Source organism: Cibotium barometz, chromosome 24 (genome assembly GCF_041138505.1).
Source record: "Cibotium barometz isolate CiBa-2024 chromosome 24, ASM4113850v1, whole genome shotgun sequence".
Taxonomy (NCBI): domain Eukaryota; kingdom Viridiplantae; phylum Streptophyta; class Polypodiopsida; order Cyatheales; family Cibotiaceae; genus Cibotium; species Cibotium barometz.
The window spans coordinates 49,395,549-49,414,573 of record NC_141069.1 but is presented as its reverse complement, the minus strand read 5'-3'; the positions used below and the strand labels follow the sequence as shown (position 1 = coordinate 49,414,573).

Genomic DNA, 19,025 nt, shown 5'->3' with positions numbered 1-19,025 from the left:
CCTTCTTGTTGTAAAGATTTCTGATCAAAGGCCGATCTGATCAACCGCCTGTTTGTATTCTCATGCCGTTTAAGCTATTTTTTGCACATTTAGGTTAACCTGGCCCCTTTCTTTAGTTCTCCGAGAACGTGTCCGTTGCTCGGGTTCATCATCTCTGCAATCTCTGGGTTTGTTTTCTGTCATTTTTGTTCTCAAATCAGCAAAGAACTTTGAATGTTTCATTAAGTAGCTTTTTAGCTTTGTGCCGATCATGTATGGCCATGATCAGTTGTAGCCAAACTCTGAGTATCATAGCGTCATGGCCATGAAATGCGGTCATCATGTTTAATTGCCTCATGTAACAAGCATGGTAATGGCCATGACTAAATGTTGTCACTGTGCTTGAACACATCATAACATATCATGGCCTGCATCGTGTGATCATAATACTGGCTGGCTCTTTGCAGCCCTTTCCACTATATGCTTCCCAGAAAGCGAGTTGCTGGGGGAGAGTTGAGCAGTTCCTTGAAGAGACTGCAGCCTGAGGACGTCAAGGCCGAAGGCAAGGAGGACCATCAAGTGGCCATGACATCTAACGGCAAGCCATCTGAAATGGACATTGATGAGGATTTGCACAGTCGTCAGCTGGCTGTTTATGGCAGAGAAACCATGCGTCGTCTCTTTGGTGTGAATGTGTTGATCTCAGGCCTTCAGGGCCTTGGAGTTGAAATAGGTAAGGGATTTGTATTCATCTTATTTGTAAATTTTTTAAAAGCAGTTGTAATGGCGCTTTGAAAGGGTCAGAGTTGGTTCTATTTAAACCTTCAACATGTTAACTTATTGTGAAAGAATAGCGCTGAAATTGGATATGGACAAGACTCAAGAGTGGGGTTAGTGTGATAGAGAGAGTAGATTTCTGTAACTGGAGCAGGGGGTTTACACATTTAAAATATGGCCTGAGTAAAGCTGTAACTTGACAGTTGGTGCCTGTAATGGGCTGTTTGTATATATGTTTGGAGTATGGCTAGCTATGGGCAGTTGATATTGCACATTTCCTTTTGGAGGATATCTCCTCATATGTAGATGGTTTCTGCTTTCAATATATTTACTTCTTTGAAAAAAAAACACTTATGGATGGCCACAACCACATTCACAATAAAAACTTGAACCACAAACTGTAAAAGAAAGAGATATGTGGAAGCGACACTGCACTTGGGCCAGAATGGGTTGACCGACCCTTGGAATATTTTATCGCCAAGGAATATTTCATATGTACAAGCCTTGGCCTCTTCTTCCTAAGGCCATATGTGCAAACTGTCACGTGCACATATGTGGACATACTTGACCCTCTATTGTAGCTAGGATTTATGGGCCTTTTTAGACAAAAACCAGTCTATATATGGCATTTTGGGTCGTTTTGCTATTCAAGAACCTAGCTAACATCAGTCGGGTATAGGTAGGGGCAGTTCCATGAGCCTATAAATAGGCTAGAGAAGTTCATATTGTAGTCATCTGATCCCAGGCTTTGTGGGATAGGATCTATGTACATCTTGATACATACATTCGGAAAACACTGTTTCAGCAACATATCTCTCTCTTTTCTCTGTTCATCTTTGCGTTTTTGCATAGTTCTTAATGTTGGATAGGAGGGCAGCTAGGTTGCACACACACACACACGCACGCGCTCAAGCACAAAGAAACGTGAGAGTGCTAGAAAAGATGTACTCAATAATGAATAAAATGAAAGTACAAATGAGTACTAAAAAGCCTAGGGCTAAGTGCCCAACACACAACAGTGTGTTCACACGGGGAAAAAACGTGTGTCCACCCACAGGGAAAAAGTGCCCGTGAGTAAGCTAGGTTCACACCTGAACTAGCCGGGAGTGGTCGGGTGGACATGACCAACAAAACCCCCTCAAGTGAAGGGTGTGAACGGGTAGCAGGGTGATAAAGCTGTGAATGCTGCCCTGCACTATGCTCCACAATAAGAGTGATCATGAGAGATCATGATGGCAAAGATGAACTCCAGTGCCACTGGGAAAAGCAAGATGGGGAAAATGAGAAACTCCAATGTCATAGTGCTAATGGTAGTAGTACATAAACGCATCACCTGAAATGCATGCAAAGATCATGTGGACATCAACTGCATCAGATCAAGAGGCATCGCATGATACCCCCCGTGAAGGCAAGCATCCAAATGCCAAGCTGAACTGCATGTAATCCACATCAATGACAACAAGAGAGCAAATCATAGCTCTATAACTGCACCAGTGATAAGCATAAGAAGATGTAGCAGATATATGCATGTGTAAAGGCAACAGGATCTAGAAGTCATGCCTGTGAGACATGCAGTGTAAGTTGTAAAAGAGAAACTCATCAATGGAGGGCCCGATGAGGATGAATCAGTCTGTATGGTTGATAAAAGAAAAAAATTCAGCAATAGGGAAAGCTGAAAATCGGGAGAAAAAGTGGGGGCTCGGGGCGGGCATCAGCCAATGCTATGAGAGGATGGGTAAACTCTCGGCGATGCCATGATCAGTGGCATGTATGGCAAGTGTAAAGATGCATAATCCCACAATAAGTAATATACATGTGACATGTCACAACCATGAGGGCAAGCCAACGCTGGCCAAGTGTGTAGAAGGCACTCCCAGTAAACATCACATGTGAGAAAGTGACAATGTCAACACTAGAGAAACAATCCCGCTGCAAGGGAAAACAACATAAAAGGCATCTCCAATAGACATCACATAAGAGAAAGCGTCTAGCATAGACAAGCCTAAGGGTCAACAAGCATAAGTGACCATGAGGCATCACCAACTGCATGTGGGCAAGTAAAACCCTCCCTGAAATGCATCTGCCAGACAATGCATACCAAGAAGTACTGACTATAGAGCATAGTCATCAAAAGCAACAGCATCAGAAGACATCTCTGCAAGTGATGAAGATGTAATGGCCAAGGCTAATACATGTGTAGCCAAATTGGCCTGATCTGCACGTGTGGAAGAAGATGCCAGCTTCTTTTTTTCACTCTCAATACGCTTCCTGCATTCCTCTATGGTGTGCCCTGTTTTCCTGCAATAATTACACTGCTTTTTCTTTTTAGGCTTGTCCTCTGTCTTGGGAGGATCCGATGGGCTAGGTTTAGATCCATATTGATTCCCACGAAAGGGAGCAGCTATTGTTGACTTAGCAGACATCATGTTGTTCCTGTTGGAACGGGATTGCTCTTCACTGAGCAAGAGAGTCACAAGGTTGTCAAAAGTGACTGCATTAGGTGCATTGCCAGCCAACAACTACAAAGTGGTGCCAAATGTTTGGTAAGAGTCGGGCAAATTACACAAAACTATTTGAACAAGATAGCCATCTGGCCAGACCTCATCAATGTTAATGAGCTGCTCTCGAAGGTCTTTCACATGTAAAAAATACTGATCGATAGAGTCACCTTCAAGCATGCGGTCAGTGTCAAGCTTGCCCTGCGACCTGAATTCAACGCCGCCAAGGTATCCCAAGCACCCTTTGCGGCGGTGCAGGAACGAATGTGCAGAACGATGTGCCTGTGGCACGAGAGAGCAATCAACGCATGGGCTTGATGTTACATGCGGAAGCTTTTTGAGTCTTCTTTCAGTCCTAAACACCACTTAGAACATGCTGGTGCAAAGACGCAGACACAAGAGAGAGAGAGAGAGAGAGAGAGAGAGAGAGAGAGAGAGAGAGAGAGAGAGAGAGAGAGAGAGAGAGAGAGAGAGAGAGATGGCTGGAAATCCAGCATTTCATATGGTACAAAAAGGTACATAATCCTTACAGCCATGGGCTGCCTTGAAAAGGTAGTAAAATACCTATTCTAGTCCTAGTCTAGACCCACACCCAAAGGGGGAGTGAATGAATCTAACAATGAGCTCTAGTGCCCTTATATAGCCCCTTGAAGTGACTAGAGAGCTGGTTGACTGGACATTTAATGCAAAATCACTTCACGACCTGCCCATCTTGCAGCCGACAGCACATCTTGCAATAACCGAGAGGTCGTCCTTGTAGCTGACAGGTCATCCTTGTCCTTCTCCTAGTCCAACGCTTGCCAAATCTGCACTTCATGCTTTAAAATCCCTAGTTCTAGTCTCTTTTTCTGGCTGCCCCTTCAAGATTAGCTCCAGAGAATGTCCATGGCAAAACTTGCACATGACATCCCCCCTCTGCTAAACTTGATGACGGGATTCCAACCTGTTCTTGGATGACTGTCATCATCCCATTTTGTTCCTGGAGTCCCTCTGTCATCCCATCCATCTCTCGCAACCCTTTTCATTGAAAACTCGGCCCGGTCTCCAAAACCACTCAAACTTTGAATAAAATCTATGCATCTGTTCCATCCAGTCCCCAATCCGTTCCTGCCCTATCTCTGAACACCGTCTGGGTCTTCATTCGAGAAATGAGTCTGGCACTCTCACTCCACCCCTTGGAGGATCATCCTCCCTTGCAATCATTGCTCGAGAGCCTTTCCTGGCTCACAGGACTGCCATCCCCTTTGGGCTTTGTGGAACACCACCAACCAACCTCCTGGGAGCTCTTCCCGGTCTTGTGTATCTTGCCTTGGGCTTCGTACTTGTGCACTTTCCTGTACCTTGGACATGTACACCTTCATATGGGATTGAATCAGTGTTTAGCCTTGCTGAGCCTGATGCTCTGATACCAATGTTACATGCGGAAGCTTGGGGGAAGATCGGTAACTTCAATGCTCAGAAAACAGCACACTTGTCGCGACGAAATTAACGCACAAATCTGAATTAAGATGTGTAGAAAAATAGAGAGAGAGAGAGAGAGAGGGGGAGAAGAGGACACAATATTGGGTCCCGAATACCCTCTGTGGGGCCCCCACCACGAACGGTGTATTTGCTTTTATTAGAATGATGGAAAATACTAAAATAAAAGACTTATTGAACCTTCTTGGCTGAGATGAATCTCTGCCCTTGACCTTCAATCCTTCACCCCTTCTGCGTTAGCTTGATCTAGGTTGTCCTTGTCAAATCCCCATAGGATCTCCCCGTGGAACGCTCCTGGTACAAGACTCGAAACCTGCAAACAAACCAAAGAAACGTGAAGGGGGTGCAGGCCTGACTCACCTCCCAACCTTGACAGCCGTGGGTGTCAAGGTTGTCCCCACCGAGCCATGAGCTGAGCTAAATAGATGGACGTACCGACCAATCTCTACCCCGTGACGTCCCATACTGCCACGAAGCTACCCTCGCGGGCCTCCAGACTGCTGCCAGCCTCGGCTGCATGAAGCAGGTGCACGTCTGCACTAGATCCAGGCTCCTGACCATAGAGCTCTCACAAAGTCACGCGAGACTCAGTGGGTGCCCGCCCGTTAGTCTACCCCTAACTCAGCTCGTCAATCAGCTTGCCTAGCTCCAAGCTTCCTAACCTCGAAGCTAGTCTCGTGTGCGTGTAGCACACGGTAGATACACACTGTGCACATGATAGTCCTGGCCCTTGCTTCTGCTTCAGCACTTGATGAATGATGAGATGAAGAGAATGATTTGTGGGCTGGGTATTTATACCCCTTCTGGACAGTAGTCGGCTGTCATAAAAGTGCTCCACGATTGATAAAATATAGAAAAAACACTAATAAATGCTGTGCATGTACCCATACTTGGGTTGGCACTAGGCGCATGGATCTAGGGGTGCTGGGCACTGTATGCCTGCCATACTGGAGTATGGGGCAGCTGCCTTGAAAAGGTAGTAAAATACCTATTCTAGTCCTAGTCTAGACCCACACCCAAAGGGGGAGTGAATGAATCTAACAATGAGCTCTAGTGCCCTTATATAGCCCCTTGAAGTGTCGTGTGCATGAAAATTCGATGGACATTCTTAGAAGCTCATCCAGAAGAGGCAACCAGAAAAAGAGCATAAGAACCAGAGTTGGAGCACAAGATACAGAAGTGACTAGTTTGGACTTGGAGCAAGGGCATGGAAGGCATGGTATGCTGTCGGCTGTTGGATGGTGCTGTCGGCTGCATACAGGGTTGTCGGCTGTACCAGAGAGGCAAGGCGGCTACCAGAAGAAGAGGATTTAGGGGCTTGCTGCGCCGACCAGTATTTATGAAAAAGGGTGCCCAATCGGTTGGTCCGACAGCAGTCGCCCAGCTCATCCATGGTTCAAGAAGACTATAAAAGGCCAGATGTAATCGCGGTGATGTGTGTATGTGGGAAAGCACCCTAGAGGTGCAAGATATTGTGGTAAGATAAGAATGCCAAATGTAATATTATGTCATGTGCATCACAGATGCCATGGACATTTCCAGGGCTAGATCCAGAAGAGGCAAGCAGATAAAGACTATGAGCCAGTAGAAGATGGACATGGAGCAGGACTTGGAGCAAAGCATGGATCAGAAGGGACGTCGGCTGGATGGAGGATGACATCAGCAACACCAGTGGGCTGTCGGCTGCAGGACAGAGGGGTGCTGTCTGAAGGCGCATCAAGAGATTCAGTCGGCAGCATTTAAATGGAATTAATGACTTATGAACTGGCCGACCAGCAGTCGGCCAGTTTCTCATGCACTCCAAGGGGCTATAAATAGCCCCCTTGCTCTTTGTATTAAGCATTCCACCCTCTAGGGGTGTGGGTCACTTAGAGGTCCCATAGGGGACAGAATTTAGGGTTAGGAACCTTTTTATGAAGGCAGCCCATGGCTGTACAGATATGTACCTTTTTGTACCATAGTATATACTGAAATTCCAGCACTTCTCTCTCTCTCTCTCTCTCTCTACTCTCTCTCTACCTGCGTTTTTGCATCAGATGGTGCGTTTTGCATCAGAAGGTTTTCAAGAGTGTTTAGGGCTGAAAGAAGACTACCCAGAGCTTCCGCGCGTTACATTGGTATCAGAGCATCAGGCTCAGCAAAGCTAAACGCTGAATCAGTCCCAGATGATGGTGTACAGGTCCAAGGTACAGGAAAGTACACGGATTCGAAGCCCAAGGCGGGAACACAGATCGGGAAGAACTCCCAGGAGGTTTGTTGGTGGTGTTCCACAGTGCCAGATGGGGATGGCAGTTCCGTGAGCCAGATGGGTTCTAAGGGAACGGTCCCAAGGGAGGTTGATCCTCCAAGGGTGATGTGAGAGTGCCAGACTCAGTTCCAGGAACGAAGACCAAGACGGTGTTCAGAGCCAGGGCAGGAATGGATTGTGGACTAGAGGAAGACCAGATGCATAGATCTTCATCAGAGACAGAGTGGGTTGGAGAACAGAACGGATTTTCAGAGAAAAAAGGTTTGCCAGGGATGGATGATGACAGAGGGACTTCGGAACAGGATTGGGATGATGACAGTCATCCAAGAGCAGGTTGGATTCCCGTCATCAAGTTTAGCAGAGGGGGATGTCATGTGCATCACAGATGCCATGGACATTTCCAGGGCTAGATCCAGAAGAGGCAAGCAGATAAAGACTATGAGCCAGTAGAAGATGGACATGGAGCAGGACTTGGAGCAAAGCATGGATCAGAAGGGATGTCGGCTGGATGGAGGATAACATCAGCAACACCAGTGGGCTGTCGGCTGCAGGACAGAGGGGTGCTGTCTGAAGGCGCATCAAGAGATTCAGTCGGCAGCATTTAAATGGAATTAATGACTTATGAACTGACCGACCAGCAGTCGGCCAGTTTCTCATGCACTCCAAGGGGCTATAAATAGCCCCCTTGCTCTTTGTATTAAGCATTCCATCCACTAGGGGTGTGGGTCACTTAGAGGTCCAATAGGGGACATAATTTAGGGTTAGGAACCTTTTTATGAAGGCAGCCCATGGCTGTACAGATATGTACCTTTTTGTACCATAGTATATACTGAAATTCCAGCACTTCTCTCTCTCTCTCTCTCTCTACTCTCTCTCTACCTGCGTTTTTGCATCAGATGGTGCGTTTTGCATCAGAAGGTTTTCAAGAGTGTTTAGGGCTGAAAGAAGACTACCCAGAGCTTCCGCGCGTTACATATTAAATGGTGTGTGAGTGTTGAACAAAAGAAGTGGAAAAGGGAGTGCCACATGGATGATGACATGTAAAGTGGGATAAGGCTAGAAAGTCTATATCATTGTATGGTTCATTGGTGATATGCAATAGAATTGAGTGTTGAGTGTGCAATCTCTCTCTCTCTCTCTCACTTATGGAGTTCTTAGTGTGGTTTAATCCACCTTAATTATGTTGCTTAATCTATATTTATCACCATGATCAATCCCATTTTAGGATTGTTAAACAATCTTCACCCAAATTTTTCTCTTCAATGATCAACATTGACACCAAATCTATAAAGTTAGTAATCAAATCTGTCAAAGTGTCCACAATGGCATACATATACTACAACAAACCACAAATGTATACATGTGCCGTGAAAAACACGATTAGGTGACACTTGTAAGAGCTGCAAGTGCTCAAATCCAGGCAAAATCAAAGGTAAATGAGTTGAATGTTGCCAAAATGGGCTCAATGTAGAAAAGTTCCTTATTTTAGGCAGCCAATTAGACCTGTCACTATTTGACTGTGGGCTGTCCATAGCACTGAGTTTCACATATGGAGGCAAAGGAGTACTAGTCTTCTTCCCCCCGTCCATATTGAACCTCTGCAAAACTTTGCCAATGTATTCCTTCTGAGACAAATACAACACATGCTGATTTCTGTCCCGAAGTATCCGCATACCCAAAATGTGATTTGCATCACCCAAATCCTTCATATCAAAGGTTTGATGCAGCCTCTTCTGCAAGGCATCCATCTCTTTACGAGATTTCCCGGCAATCAACATATCATCAACATACAAGATGAGGATCAATAGACTGCCATCCAAAGCTTTCTTGGTATACAAGCAGTGATCTATGTCACTTCTCCTGAAATCCTGTGATTTCATGAATGTATCAAATTTATGATACCATTCCCTTGGTGCCTGTTTGAGCCCATAAAGACTCTTTTTCAGCTTGCATACAAGCTTCTCCTTTCCACTTACTGCATAACCCTCTGGCTGTTGCATATATATCTCCTCATGGAGATCACCGTGAAGAAAAGCAGTCTTCACATCCATCTGAATCAAGTCCAGATCATCATGCGCAACCAAAGCTAACACAGCTCTAAGTGTGGTCATTTTGACCACTGGAGAGAAGATCTTCTCAAAGTCCACACCATATTCCTGCTTGAAGCCCTTAGCCACTAACCTGGCTTTGTATCTCGGCTTTGCATCAGGTGCAACTTTGAGCCTGTATACCCACTTGCATGGCAAAACCTTCTTGCCTGCAGGCAAATGCACCAACTTCCATGTTCCATTTTTTGTGCAGAGAATCCATCTTTGACTTCATGGCACGCTCCCAAAGAGCCTTGTCTGCCCTTTGTAAAGCCTCCTTATAACATGAGGGCTCCCCACAGTCAGTAAGCATCAAGTAGTCAACCCCTGGAACAAACCTGTCAGGGGCTCTGGAGGGTCTTGTGGACCTCTGTACCCAATGACCATCATTTGCAGGTTGCTGTCCAGCCTGCATATCACCCATTGGTGGCTCCTGTTCCATGCCATAAGGCTGAAAAATCATGCCCGTATCTCCTCTAACTGTGGTATATCCATAGGGATATCTTCTGCCATCTCTTGCTGTCCATTTGGACCATTTTCAGCACCATTTAAGGGCTGGTTTTGCTGCTGTAATGGCTGATTTACAGCCCTTGGTTGTTGTCCATGATGTCCATCATCATCAAAGATGACTCTGCCAGGCTCCTGTTGCCTTGCAGGCTCCTTATACATGCATGTTTCATCAAAAATGACATCATTGCTGCGTATAATCTTTCTATTTACGGGATCCCAAATTCTATACCCCATTTCACCTTTGTCACCATATCCTAGGAATATGCATTTGTGAGACTTAGGATCAAGTTTGGTGCGCATTTCCCTGCGTATGTGCACGTACGCAACGCAACCAAACACTCTCAAGTGCTTGTATGACGGAGGCTTCCCTGTCCATACTTCCTCTGGCACTTTCCCACCAAGCCTCGTATTCGGTGACCTGTTTATAAGGTGAACGGCTATCATAACAGCTTCAGCCCAAAAACCATGAGGTAATGCAGCATGTGACAACATAGAACGGACCTTCTCCTGAATGGTCCTGTTCATCCTCTCTGCTGTCCCGTTTTGTGGAGGATCATAAGGAGTAGAGAGCTCCCTCTTGATGCCTTTAGCATCACAAAAGTCCTGAAACTGTTTGGACATATACTCTCCACCATTGTCGGAACGCAAAGCCTTCAGTGTTTTGCCAGTTTGATTCTCAACATGAGCAACAAACTTCTGAAACACTGCGAATGTATCACTCTTCAAACGAAGAGGATAAACCCACACCTTGCGTGTGGCATCATCAATAAAAGACACACAATATTTTGCCCCTCCCAAAGAAAGCTGAGGCATCTCACATACATCTGTATGCACAAGCTCTAACTGAGCATCTTTCTGTCCAAGAGCTTTCTTGTGGGGGCACTGTAGTTGCCTACCATATATACAATGCTCACAAAACTGAAAACTTGAAAACTTTAGAGAAGGCAAGTAACCCAAACGAGACAATTGCTCCATTCCCTTGACACTCATGTGTCCCAACCGGCTATGCCACATAGAAATTTCCGGCAGCTCGGTTGCATTTACATTAGCATGGTGACAAACACCTGCATGCATGAAATAAAGAGTGTCCACCTTAGAGCCTCTGGCAACAACGAGTGAGCCCTTACAAATCTTCCACTTTCCACGACCAAATGTGGTAACATAATCAGCATCATCAAGCTGTCCAGTAGAAAGCAGGTTCTTCTTGATCTCAGGCACATGCCTGACATCATGGAGCATAAGCTGTGAGCCATCTGAAAACACAAGCCTCACATCGCCTCTGCCAAGAATCTTGCATGCATGGTTATCACCCAAATAAACCACTCCTTCATTGCCAGCAGTATACCTGACAAACAAGTCTCTGCAACCTGTGACATGAAAGGAGGCACCTGAATCAATGATCCATGAGTGCATACCATGACCACCTGTAAGAAGTGAATGGGCATCAAGTGAAGACGTAAATAGGACCTCATCCTCACTGTCACCTGCATGTGACACATTGATTTCTTCGATCTTGACTCCACTTTTGCCCTTTGGCTTTACATCTTTGGCTTCATCTTTGTCTTTATCTTTGCCTTTTCCCTTTTCCTTTTGATCATTTTTCCATTTGTAGCATTGCTTTTTAATGTGTCCCTTCTTGCCACAATAATGGCATTCCATATCCTTTTTGGAGCGAGACTTGCTACTTCCCCGTTCTTGGCTTTTTCCCCTTTGCTGGGATCTCCCACGTGCATTCATTGCATTGGACTTTCCAACAGAGTTGTTCTTCCTGTTCATCTCTTCTTGAAGAAGAGCACCCTCAACATCTGCATATGACAGCATAGCATTCGAATTGCTAGTGGCTGTCCTGAATGTGTCCCAACTCTCTGGCAAAGTGCATAAGAGAAAAGTGGCTTTGAACTCATCGTCCATTGCCAACTTTTGATTTATAACTTGGCTGACAATACCATTAAACTCATTTAGATGGGCTGTCATAGAAGCCCCTTCCTTCATCTGAAGACCTATGAGTTTCTTCAACCAATGCACTTTGCTTGAGGCACTTTGCTGGGCATACAAGTCCTGCAATCTCTGCCACATTCCCCAAGCTGTCTTCTCTTCACGAATGCTGAAAAGTAAAGAGTCTGACACAGACAACATGATTGTAGATCTTGCCAGCTCATCCATATCTTCCCACTCTTCAGCAGTAAGAGAAGCGGGCATCACACCCCTTTCTTTGATAGGCTTGTGCTGCTTCTTCTGGAGCAACACATTATAGCACTGGGTTTGCCAAATATCATAGTTATGTGAGCCTTCAAGCTTCTTGATGTGAAGCAATGAAGAGCTCTCACCTGTGGTTGCCATAGCAATATGCAACCTGTCAATGCTCGACTCCCTGCAAAGTGTGCAAACACTGGACCAAAAGCACACAAAGTGCTCACAGTTGTTCTCCCAAGCTTTATCTCCCACTGCGGAAGCACAAACGCAACTTTTCTCCCACTGTATGTGATGAAATCACCAAAATCTGGTATTTCTTTTTCTCTTCTTTGCTGAGGCTATGAGCATGTATCTGACAGCAGAGGAGGTTGGTTTGCGAGGACTCCAGCTCCCAGTTCGGGGGGAGGACCTGCTCGATGCTGAGTTTATTGATGACACGGGCTTATTTTGGCATGGCCAGGAGGCCAATCTTCTTCGGGCAGAGCAGTCGCTCCAGGTTTTTAGTGCAGCTTCGGGAGCATTGATCAATTGGCGCAAGACAGTGGCCTTTTGGATCAGTAGCGCTCCCACTCCGGCATGGAGCCCAGACCCAGGGTTTAGATGGATTCCTCCTGGCACAGCAGTGCGATATTTGGGATGCCAGATTGGACTAGATTTGTCACCTGAGCAGCAGATTGCCTCGCTTCTTCTGAGCATTCGGAAGAAGCTTTTGTATTGGAGTACAGCTCGGCTATCCTTGGCTGGGAGGGTGGTGGTGGCAAATCAGGTGCTTTTAGCGACCATCTGGTACATTACGTCTTGCTGGATCTTCTCGAGCTCTTGCATCAGCCAGGTACAGAGGATGATCAGGAACTTTCTTTGGTCTGGGCGGGATGGTCAGCCAGTCCGGGCAAAGGTTGCTTGGGCAGTTATTACACTTCCGCTGGCCCAGGGAGGCTTGGGCATTATAGATCCAGTCGATCAGAGTAGAGCCTTATTGGGGAAGCTTATTGTTCGGGGGTTGCTTCCAGGCGCTGAGCCTTGGAAAGAGCTTCTTTTGCAGCGGCTGCAGGCTCAGGCTCCTCGAGCAGGGGGCACTTGGGCACCAGAGATACGATGGATCTTCATAGAGATGAGGCGGACAGGCCTCAGTAGAGGATGGGAGGACAGATTTGCCTTGAGCATCCTGAGAGCTTGGGAGCTGTTGAGACCGGGGCTCTCTCAGAGACCTCCTTCTTGTGTTGAGGAGCGGTCCAGACAGCCGCTCATTTGGAGCCCAGCGGTTCGCACAGAGCAGGGTCATATGTTGGGTTCTCGGCCTCGTCTAGCCTGGGGACCTTTGGCGGCAGGCCCAGCACGTAGTTTTGGAGACTGGCAGGCCTTCTGCAGTCTCCTAGAGGAGATCCAGGTGGAGAGGCTGAGTCACTTCAGAGGGGGGTTGATTATGAGGGATGACATTCAAGAGGCACTCACAGAGGAGTGGTTCACGCCTCTCGAGCTAGTGGCCCCACGGTGGATGCGCAAATCTCATGGAAATCGATGCCAGGCAGGAGCAATGACACAAATGTGAGCTTAATTTTGAAAAGCCCCAAATTTGGCTCATGCAAATCTGCTCAATGTTGTGTTTTTTGTTGGAGAAAATGCCCAAATGTCGGGGTAGACTACCTGTAAAGCACTCTGAAAAAGGCTATTGAAGTAGATTAGCCCGCAGCAAAGGTGCGAATGGCAACAGCAGCACTCACAGCAACTGCAACAGCGATTCAGACCAACAGCGCATAGGTAGGTCGACAACGCACAGTAGGGCAGGTACAGTCGGCGCTTCAAAGGGGTGCTCGACGGCTGGCGGCAACGGAAGGTACAGTTGGCGGCGGCAACTTCGAAGTCGTCAATTTTAATAAGGTTTTTAAAACCTTACGAAAAGCCTTATTAAAAGGCTTTTTTAGTAAGTCTTTTAACTCGACTATTGCGAACGGGAAACAGGTGGCACACAGGAGCTGTTTGACAACGCACAGTAGCTGTTCGACGACGCACAACAGCTGGTTAGGCACTGGTACAACAGGTCGGGGCGACGCACAAGTGTTTAGTGCTCAATACAGTAGGCAGCAGGAACCCTAACCCTAATGTTGGGTGTAACCCTAACCCTAACCCTAACCAGGCTCTGATTCCAATGTTGGGTAGGAGGGGTAGCAGGGTGTAACCCTAACCCTAACCAGGCTCTGATACCAATGTTGGGTAGGAGGGCAGCTAGCCTGCACACACACACACACACACACACACACACACACACACACACACAAGCTCAAGCACAGAGAAACGTGAGTGCTGGAAAAGATGTACTCAATAATGAATAAAATGAAAGTACAAATGAGTACTAAAAAGCCTAGGGCTAAGTGCCCAACACACAAGAGTGTGTTCACACGCGGAAAAAACCTGTGTCCAGCCACAGGGAAAAAGTGCCCGTGAGTAAGCTGGGTTCACACGTGAACTAGCCGGGAGTGGCCGGGTGGACATGACCAACACTCATACAAGCAATTCCTCCGCATGTTACATTTCACTTGGGGGCTGAATACCCCATGGCTGCCCTCGTTCTAGCACCACCAGGATACCTAACGTTGAAGAACTACTTGGCTGCGTTTTCCTGTCTGGACCAAAAACCACCTCCTTTGTGCACCTATTCAGCACCTCTAGGACTTCCACCAGGCTTTGAGGTATCATGGGTTCGCCCAGATGCTGAGTGTAACATGCGGAAGCTTACAGACCAAGAGTATACTTTGATAATAACCTTTCAATCCTTGGTTCTTGATGATAGCACAATGTAATGAGAGAGAGAGAGAGAGAGAGAGAGAGAGAGAGAGAGAGTTGTATTAACGTCTTCAAAAGGCCAAAATGACCTATGAGACCAAAAAGTTACATCATATCCATGAGGTACATCATCTTGGGTACAAAATAGTAATAAACAAAGATAACAAAAATCTAGAACTATAAAATCTGATCTAGGTACATGAGCAGAGAGCTCTCATATCACCCTAATACATCCCTCATGGGCCATTGTGACTTGGTGCTCAAGGTGATAAAACTGAGCTGGCGCGAGGTCGTCTTGCGATGATGGGAGACGATGGCCCGAATCCTCCTGTGGTGGCATGGCCGTGGGTGAGGCCATGGGGTTTGGGGTGTTGAGCTTTGCATAACTCAGTGGCTTTGTTGAGAGAGAGAGAGAGAGAGAGAGAGAGTTGGAGAGAGAGAGGATTGGGTCCCAAACACCCTCTGAAGGCCCCCCACCAAGGATGGTGTATTTGCTTTATTGAATGTGTAGAAAAAGACTGACTTGGATAAAAATGCTTGGACTGAAGTGATCATCTACGGAGATGTTCTTAGTTAAGGGTACCACGCGTTGCATCATGTTGAAGTCCTGAAAATCCCACGGTAACATGTGATCTGGGTTGAAATCCGTACATAAGCATAAAAGCTGTTGTATGCAAATTCTAACATAGGAAGATAAGCCTCCCATGAGCTCTCTGTAACACGCGGAAGCTTTGGGGGTCTTCTTTCAGCCCTAAACACTCCTGGAAACCATCTGATGCAAAACGCAGATATAGAGAGAGAGTAGAGAGAGAGAGAAGTGCTGGAAATTTAGTATATTGATATGGTACAAAAAGATACTTCTACTACAGCCCTAGGCGGTCTTCATAAAAGGTGGTAACACACCAAAATCTGTCCTTGAACTTGATCCACTCCCTAGTGGAATGAATGATTACAACAAGGAGCACTAGGACCTATTTATAGGCCCTTTGGACCATAGGAGTGCTGGCCGACTGCTGGTCGGCCAGCCGACTGGTCATAAATGCCTTTTATAATGATGCGCCTGCAGCCGCCTCCAACTTGGTTCAGCCGACACACCTCTGGTAAAGTTGACTCCCCTTTGGTACAGCCGACAGGCTTTTCCTCTTGCTCTCCAAGCCCCTGCTCCAGTCTACACTGCCAAAAGTGCTTTGTGCTCCATCATCCTGGTTCTAATACTCTTTATCTGGCTGCCTATTTTGGATCAGCGTCTGAAGATTGTCCATGGCATTGACCATGCACATGACATCCCCCTCTGCTAAACTTGATGACAGGAATCCAACCTGCTCTTGGATGACTGTCATCATCCCAATCCTTTCTCGAAGTCCCTCTGTCATCATCCATCCCTGGCAACCCTTTTTCTCTGAAAACCCGGCCTGTTCTCCAAACCACTCTGTCTCTGATGAAGATCTATGCATCGGTTTCGTCTAGTCCACAATCCATTCCTGCCCCGACTCTGAACACTGTCTTGGTCTTCATTCTTGAGAAATGAGTCAAGCACTCTCACATCACCCTTGGAGGATAAACCTCCCTTGGGACCGTTGCCCGTGAACCTATTTGGCTCAGAGGACTGCCATCCCCTTTGGCTTTGTGGAACACCACTAACAAACCTCCTGGGGGCTCTTCCCGATCTGTGTTCCTTGCCTTGGGCTTTGAATCCGTGTACTTTCCTGTACCTTGGACCTGTACACCATCATCTGGGAGCTTTGCTGAGCCTGATGCTCTGATACCAATGTAACACGCGGAAGCTCTGGGGGTCTTCTTTCAGCCCTAAACACCTGGAAACCATCTGATGCAAAACGCAGATATAGAGAGAGAGTAGAGAGAGAGAGAGAAGTGCTGGAAATTCAGTATATTGATATGGTACAAAAAGGTACTTCTACTACAGCCCTAGGCTGTCTTCATAAAAGGTGGTAACACACCAAAATCTGTCCTTGAACTTGATCCACTCCCTAGTGGAATGAATGATTACAACAAGGAGCACTAGGACCTATTTATAGGCCCTTTGGACCATAGGAGTGCTGGCCGACTGCTGGTCGGCCAGCCGATTGGTCATAAATGCCTTTTATAATGATGCGCCTGTAGCCGCCTCCAACTTGGTTCAGCCGACACACCTTTGGTACAATTGACTCCCCTTTGGTACAGCTGACAGGCTTTTCCTCTTGCTCTCCAAGCCCCTGCTCCAGTCTACACTGCCAAAAGTGCTCTGTGCTCCATCATCCTGGTTCTAATACTCTTTATCTGGCTGCCTATTCTGGATCAACGTTTGGACCATGCACATGACACTCTCTATTTTGGAGACATATGCACGAAGCATATCCTCCAAAGTTTGATTCACCCTTTCAGTCTAGCCATCAGATTGAGGATGATCTGAGGAACTCAGATTCAAAGTTGTTTCCAACTTCTCAAAAACAAGCCTCCAGAAGTAACTTATAAATTTAGAGTCCGTATCATTGACTGTCCCCTGCGGTAAATCGTACTAAACAATTGCTCGATAAACTGCCTTACTAATTGCTTAGCTGTAATAACAGTCTTTCGTGTAGGTAAAATCTAGCCATCTTTGTTAAGCGGTCCACCACAACCCAAATAGAATCGTGGCCTTGACGTGTTCTTGGCAATCCGGTAATAAAATCCATGGAAATACTCCCACTTATTACCTGGGATTTACAAAGGATGCAACATCCCAGCCTGTCTAAAGCATTCAGCTTTATTTGCTTGACAAATCTAACACTTAAGGACATAATCTTCTACATACCCTTTCATCTTTGGCCAATACAAAGTGGGTCTCACTAAAGCTAATGTCCTGTGTACCTCGGGGTGTCCAACAAAAGGGGCATCGTGATACTCCTTAAGAATCTTGGATCTAATGTCTGGAACCTGTGGCACACAAATTTTGTCATTACGGAATAGTAAACCATTCCAAATCATCCACTGGTCTCCTGCAGCCTGAATGGTAGGCTACTCAGTCGCGGAGTCTTGGTCAATCAATGAGCTCCCGTTGTGGATCCTCTACCAATATGGACCAAAATAACTATCAGTCCTACAAAGCCATCTCAATGACTAAAATAAGTCAATGGATATCTTGATGAATGACAAAGTATTCACCTCTTTGATCCGACTAAGCGTATCTGCTACACTATTCATGGACCCCTTTAGATAGTGTATTTCAAAATCAAAATCTTGCATTAACTCTGCCCATCTAGCTTTTCATCCTCTCAAATCATCCGCATCACACGCGCTTGATTGACTTGATTGACTGATTATCAGTCAATACCACAAACTTGGAGCCATATAAATAATGCCTCTAAACCTTGAGAGCGTAAATGACGGCATAAAGCTCCTTCTCAAGATATAGACTCACTCACATATTTCATGCTGTGTGGTTTTGCTCTAATCTCTCATACATCTTGTCCTTGGAGTACCGACGCGAGTCTTCGACACCGACCACCTCTTGGAGTGCTTTGCCTCACATCGGGCGAGCCTTCGTCACCGACCGTGCTTTAGCTCCGACATCATCTTTGCTTCTACACTAGTCTTTCTACTCAGAGTCACCTCACATCAGAGGGCTGTTGTACATATGTTCACTCACCATTATATATAGACTCGCTCACATATTTCATGCTGTGTGGTTTTGCTCTGATCTCTCGTACATCTGGTCCTTTCGTCCGATTGCCCTCACCCTTGTCACCAGAGCTTGCACCATTCGGGATGGCAGCCCTCTCTGCTCTTCATTACCATTGAGGTACCGCAATACCCTTGTCTCACTAGAGTTTGCATCATCATCATCACTTTACCTTCTGCTACCCACTACTACTAGAGATGGGCTAGTGAGGAGGGGTGGGGTGGATAGGGTGTTGAAGGGGGGGGAGGGAGGGTGGTTGGTCGCGAGCCTTTGACACTGACCACCTCGCGGAGTGCCTTTACTCACATCAACGCGAGCCTTCGTCATCGACCATGCCTCAGCTCCGACATCGTCTTTACTTCTGCACTGGTCTTCTACTCAAAGTCACCTCACTTCAGAGGGCTCTTGTACATTATTCACTCACGATCATATATATATTCACTCACATTTCATACTGTGTTGTTTTGCTCTGATCTCTCTTCATCTGCTCCTTTCGGCCTTTTGCACTCACATGCAGAGCCACAAACAATTCCAGATTCCATGCGAGTTCCTAAGATCATCGTAGCCATTGAGGAGGTAACAGTTCGTGAGGTTCCCACAATTATCTTTGAATCCATTGACGAGGAGAAGATAAGTACTTCAGTTGCTGAGGTGTTCATGGAGTCTACCATGCCAATAGCACTTCCAAAGGAAAAGGGGAAACTTCCATTGCCCACAGTTCCCCAGGAGATAGTGGTGGAGACACCATATGGGAGATCTAGTCCGCAGTCAAAACGACAGTATGGAGCAAAGGCGCATCATGTACATCCTAGCTC

General features: G+C 46.4%; 1 protein-coding gene across 2 annotated transcripts in view; it reads left to right on the top strand.

Annotated features, from left to right (window-relative positions):
* The window catches only part of LOC147625401 (ubiquitin-activating enzyme E1 1-like), a 68,737-nt gene that overhangs the window by 487 nt on the left and 49,225 nt on the right, over positions 1 to 19,025 (top strand). Inside the window, exons 2-3 of one of the 2 annotated variants that reach the window (XM_086818738.1) lie at positions 94 to 167; positions 447 to 712. In XM_086818738.1, the coding sequence (XP_086674864.1) occupies positions 460 to 712 (253 nt within the window). In that variant the 5' untranslated portion in view covers positions 94 to 167; positions 447 to 459. The remainder of the gene's footprint in view (positions 1 to 93; positions 168 to 446; positions 713 to 19,025) is intronic. The other variant, XM_086818739.1, reaches the window with a different exon arrangement.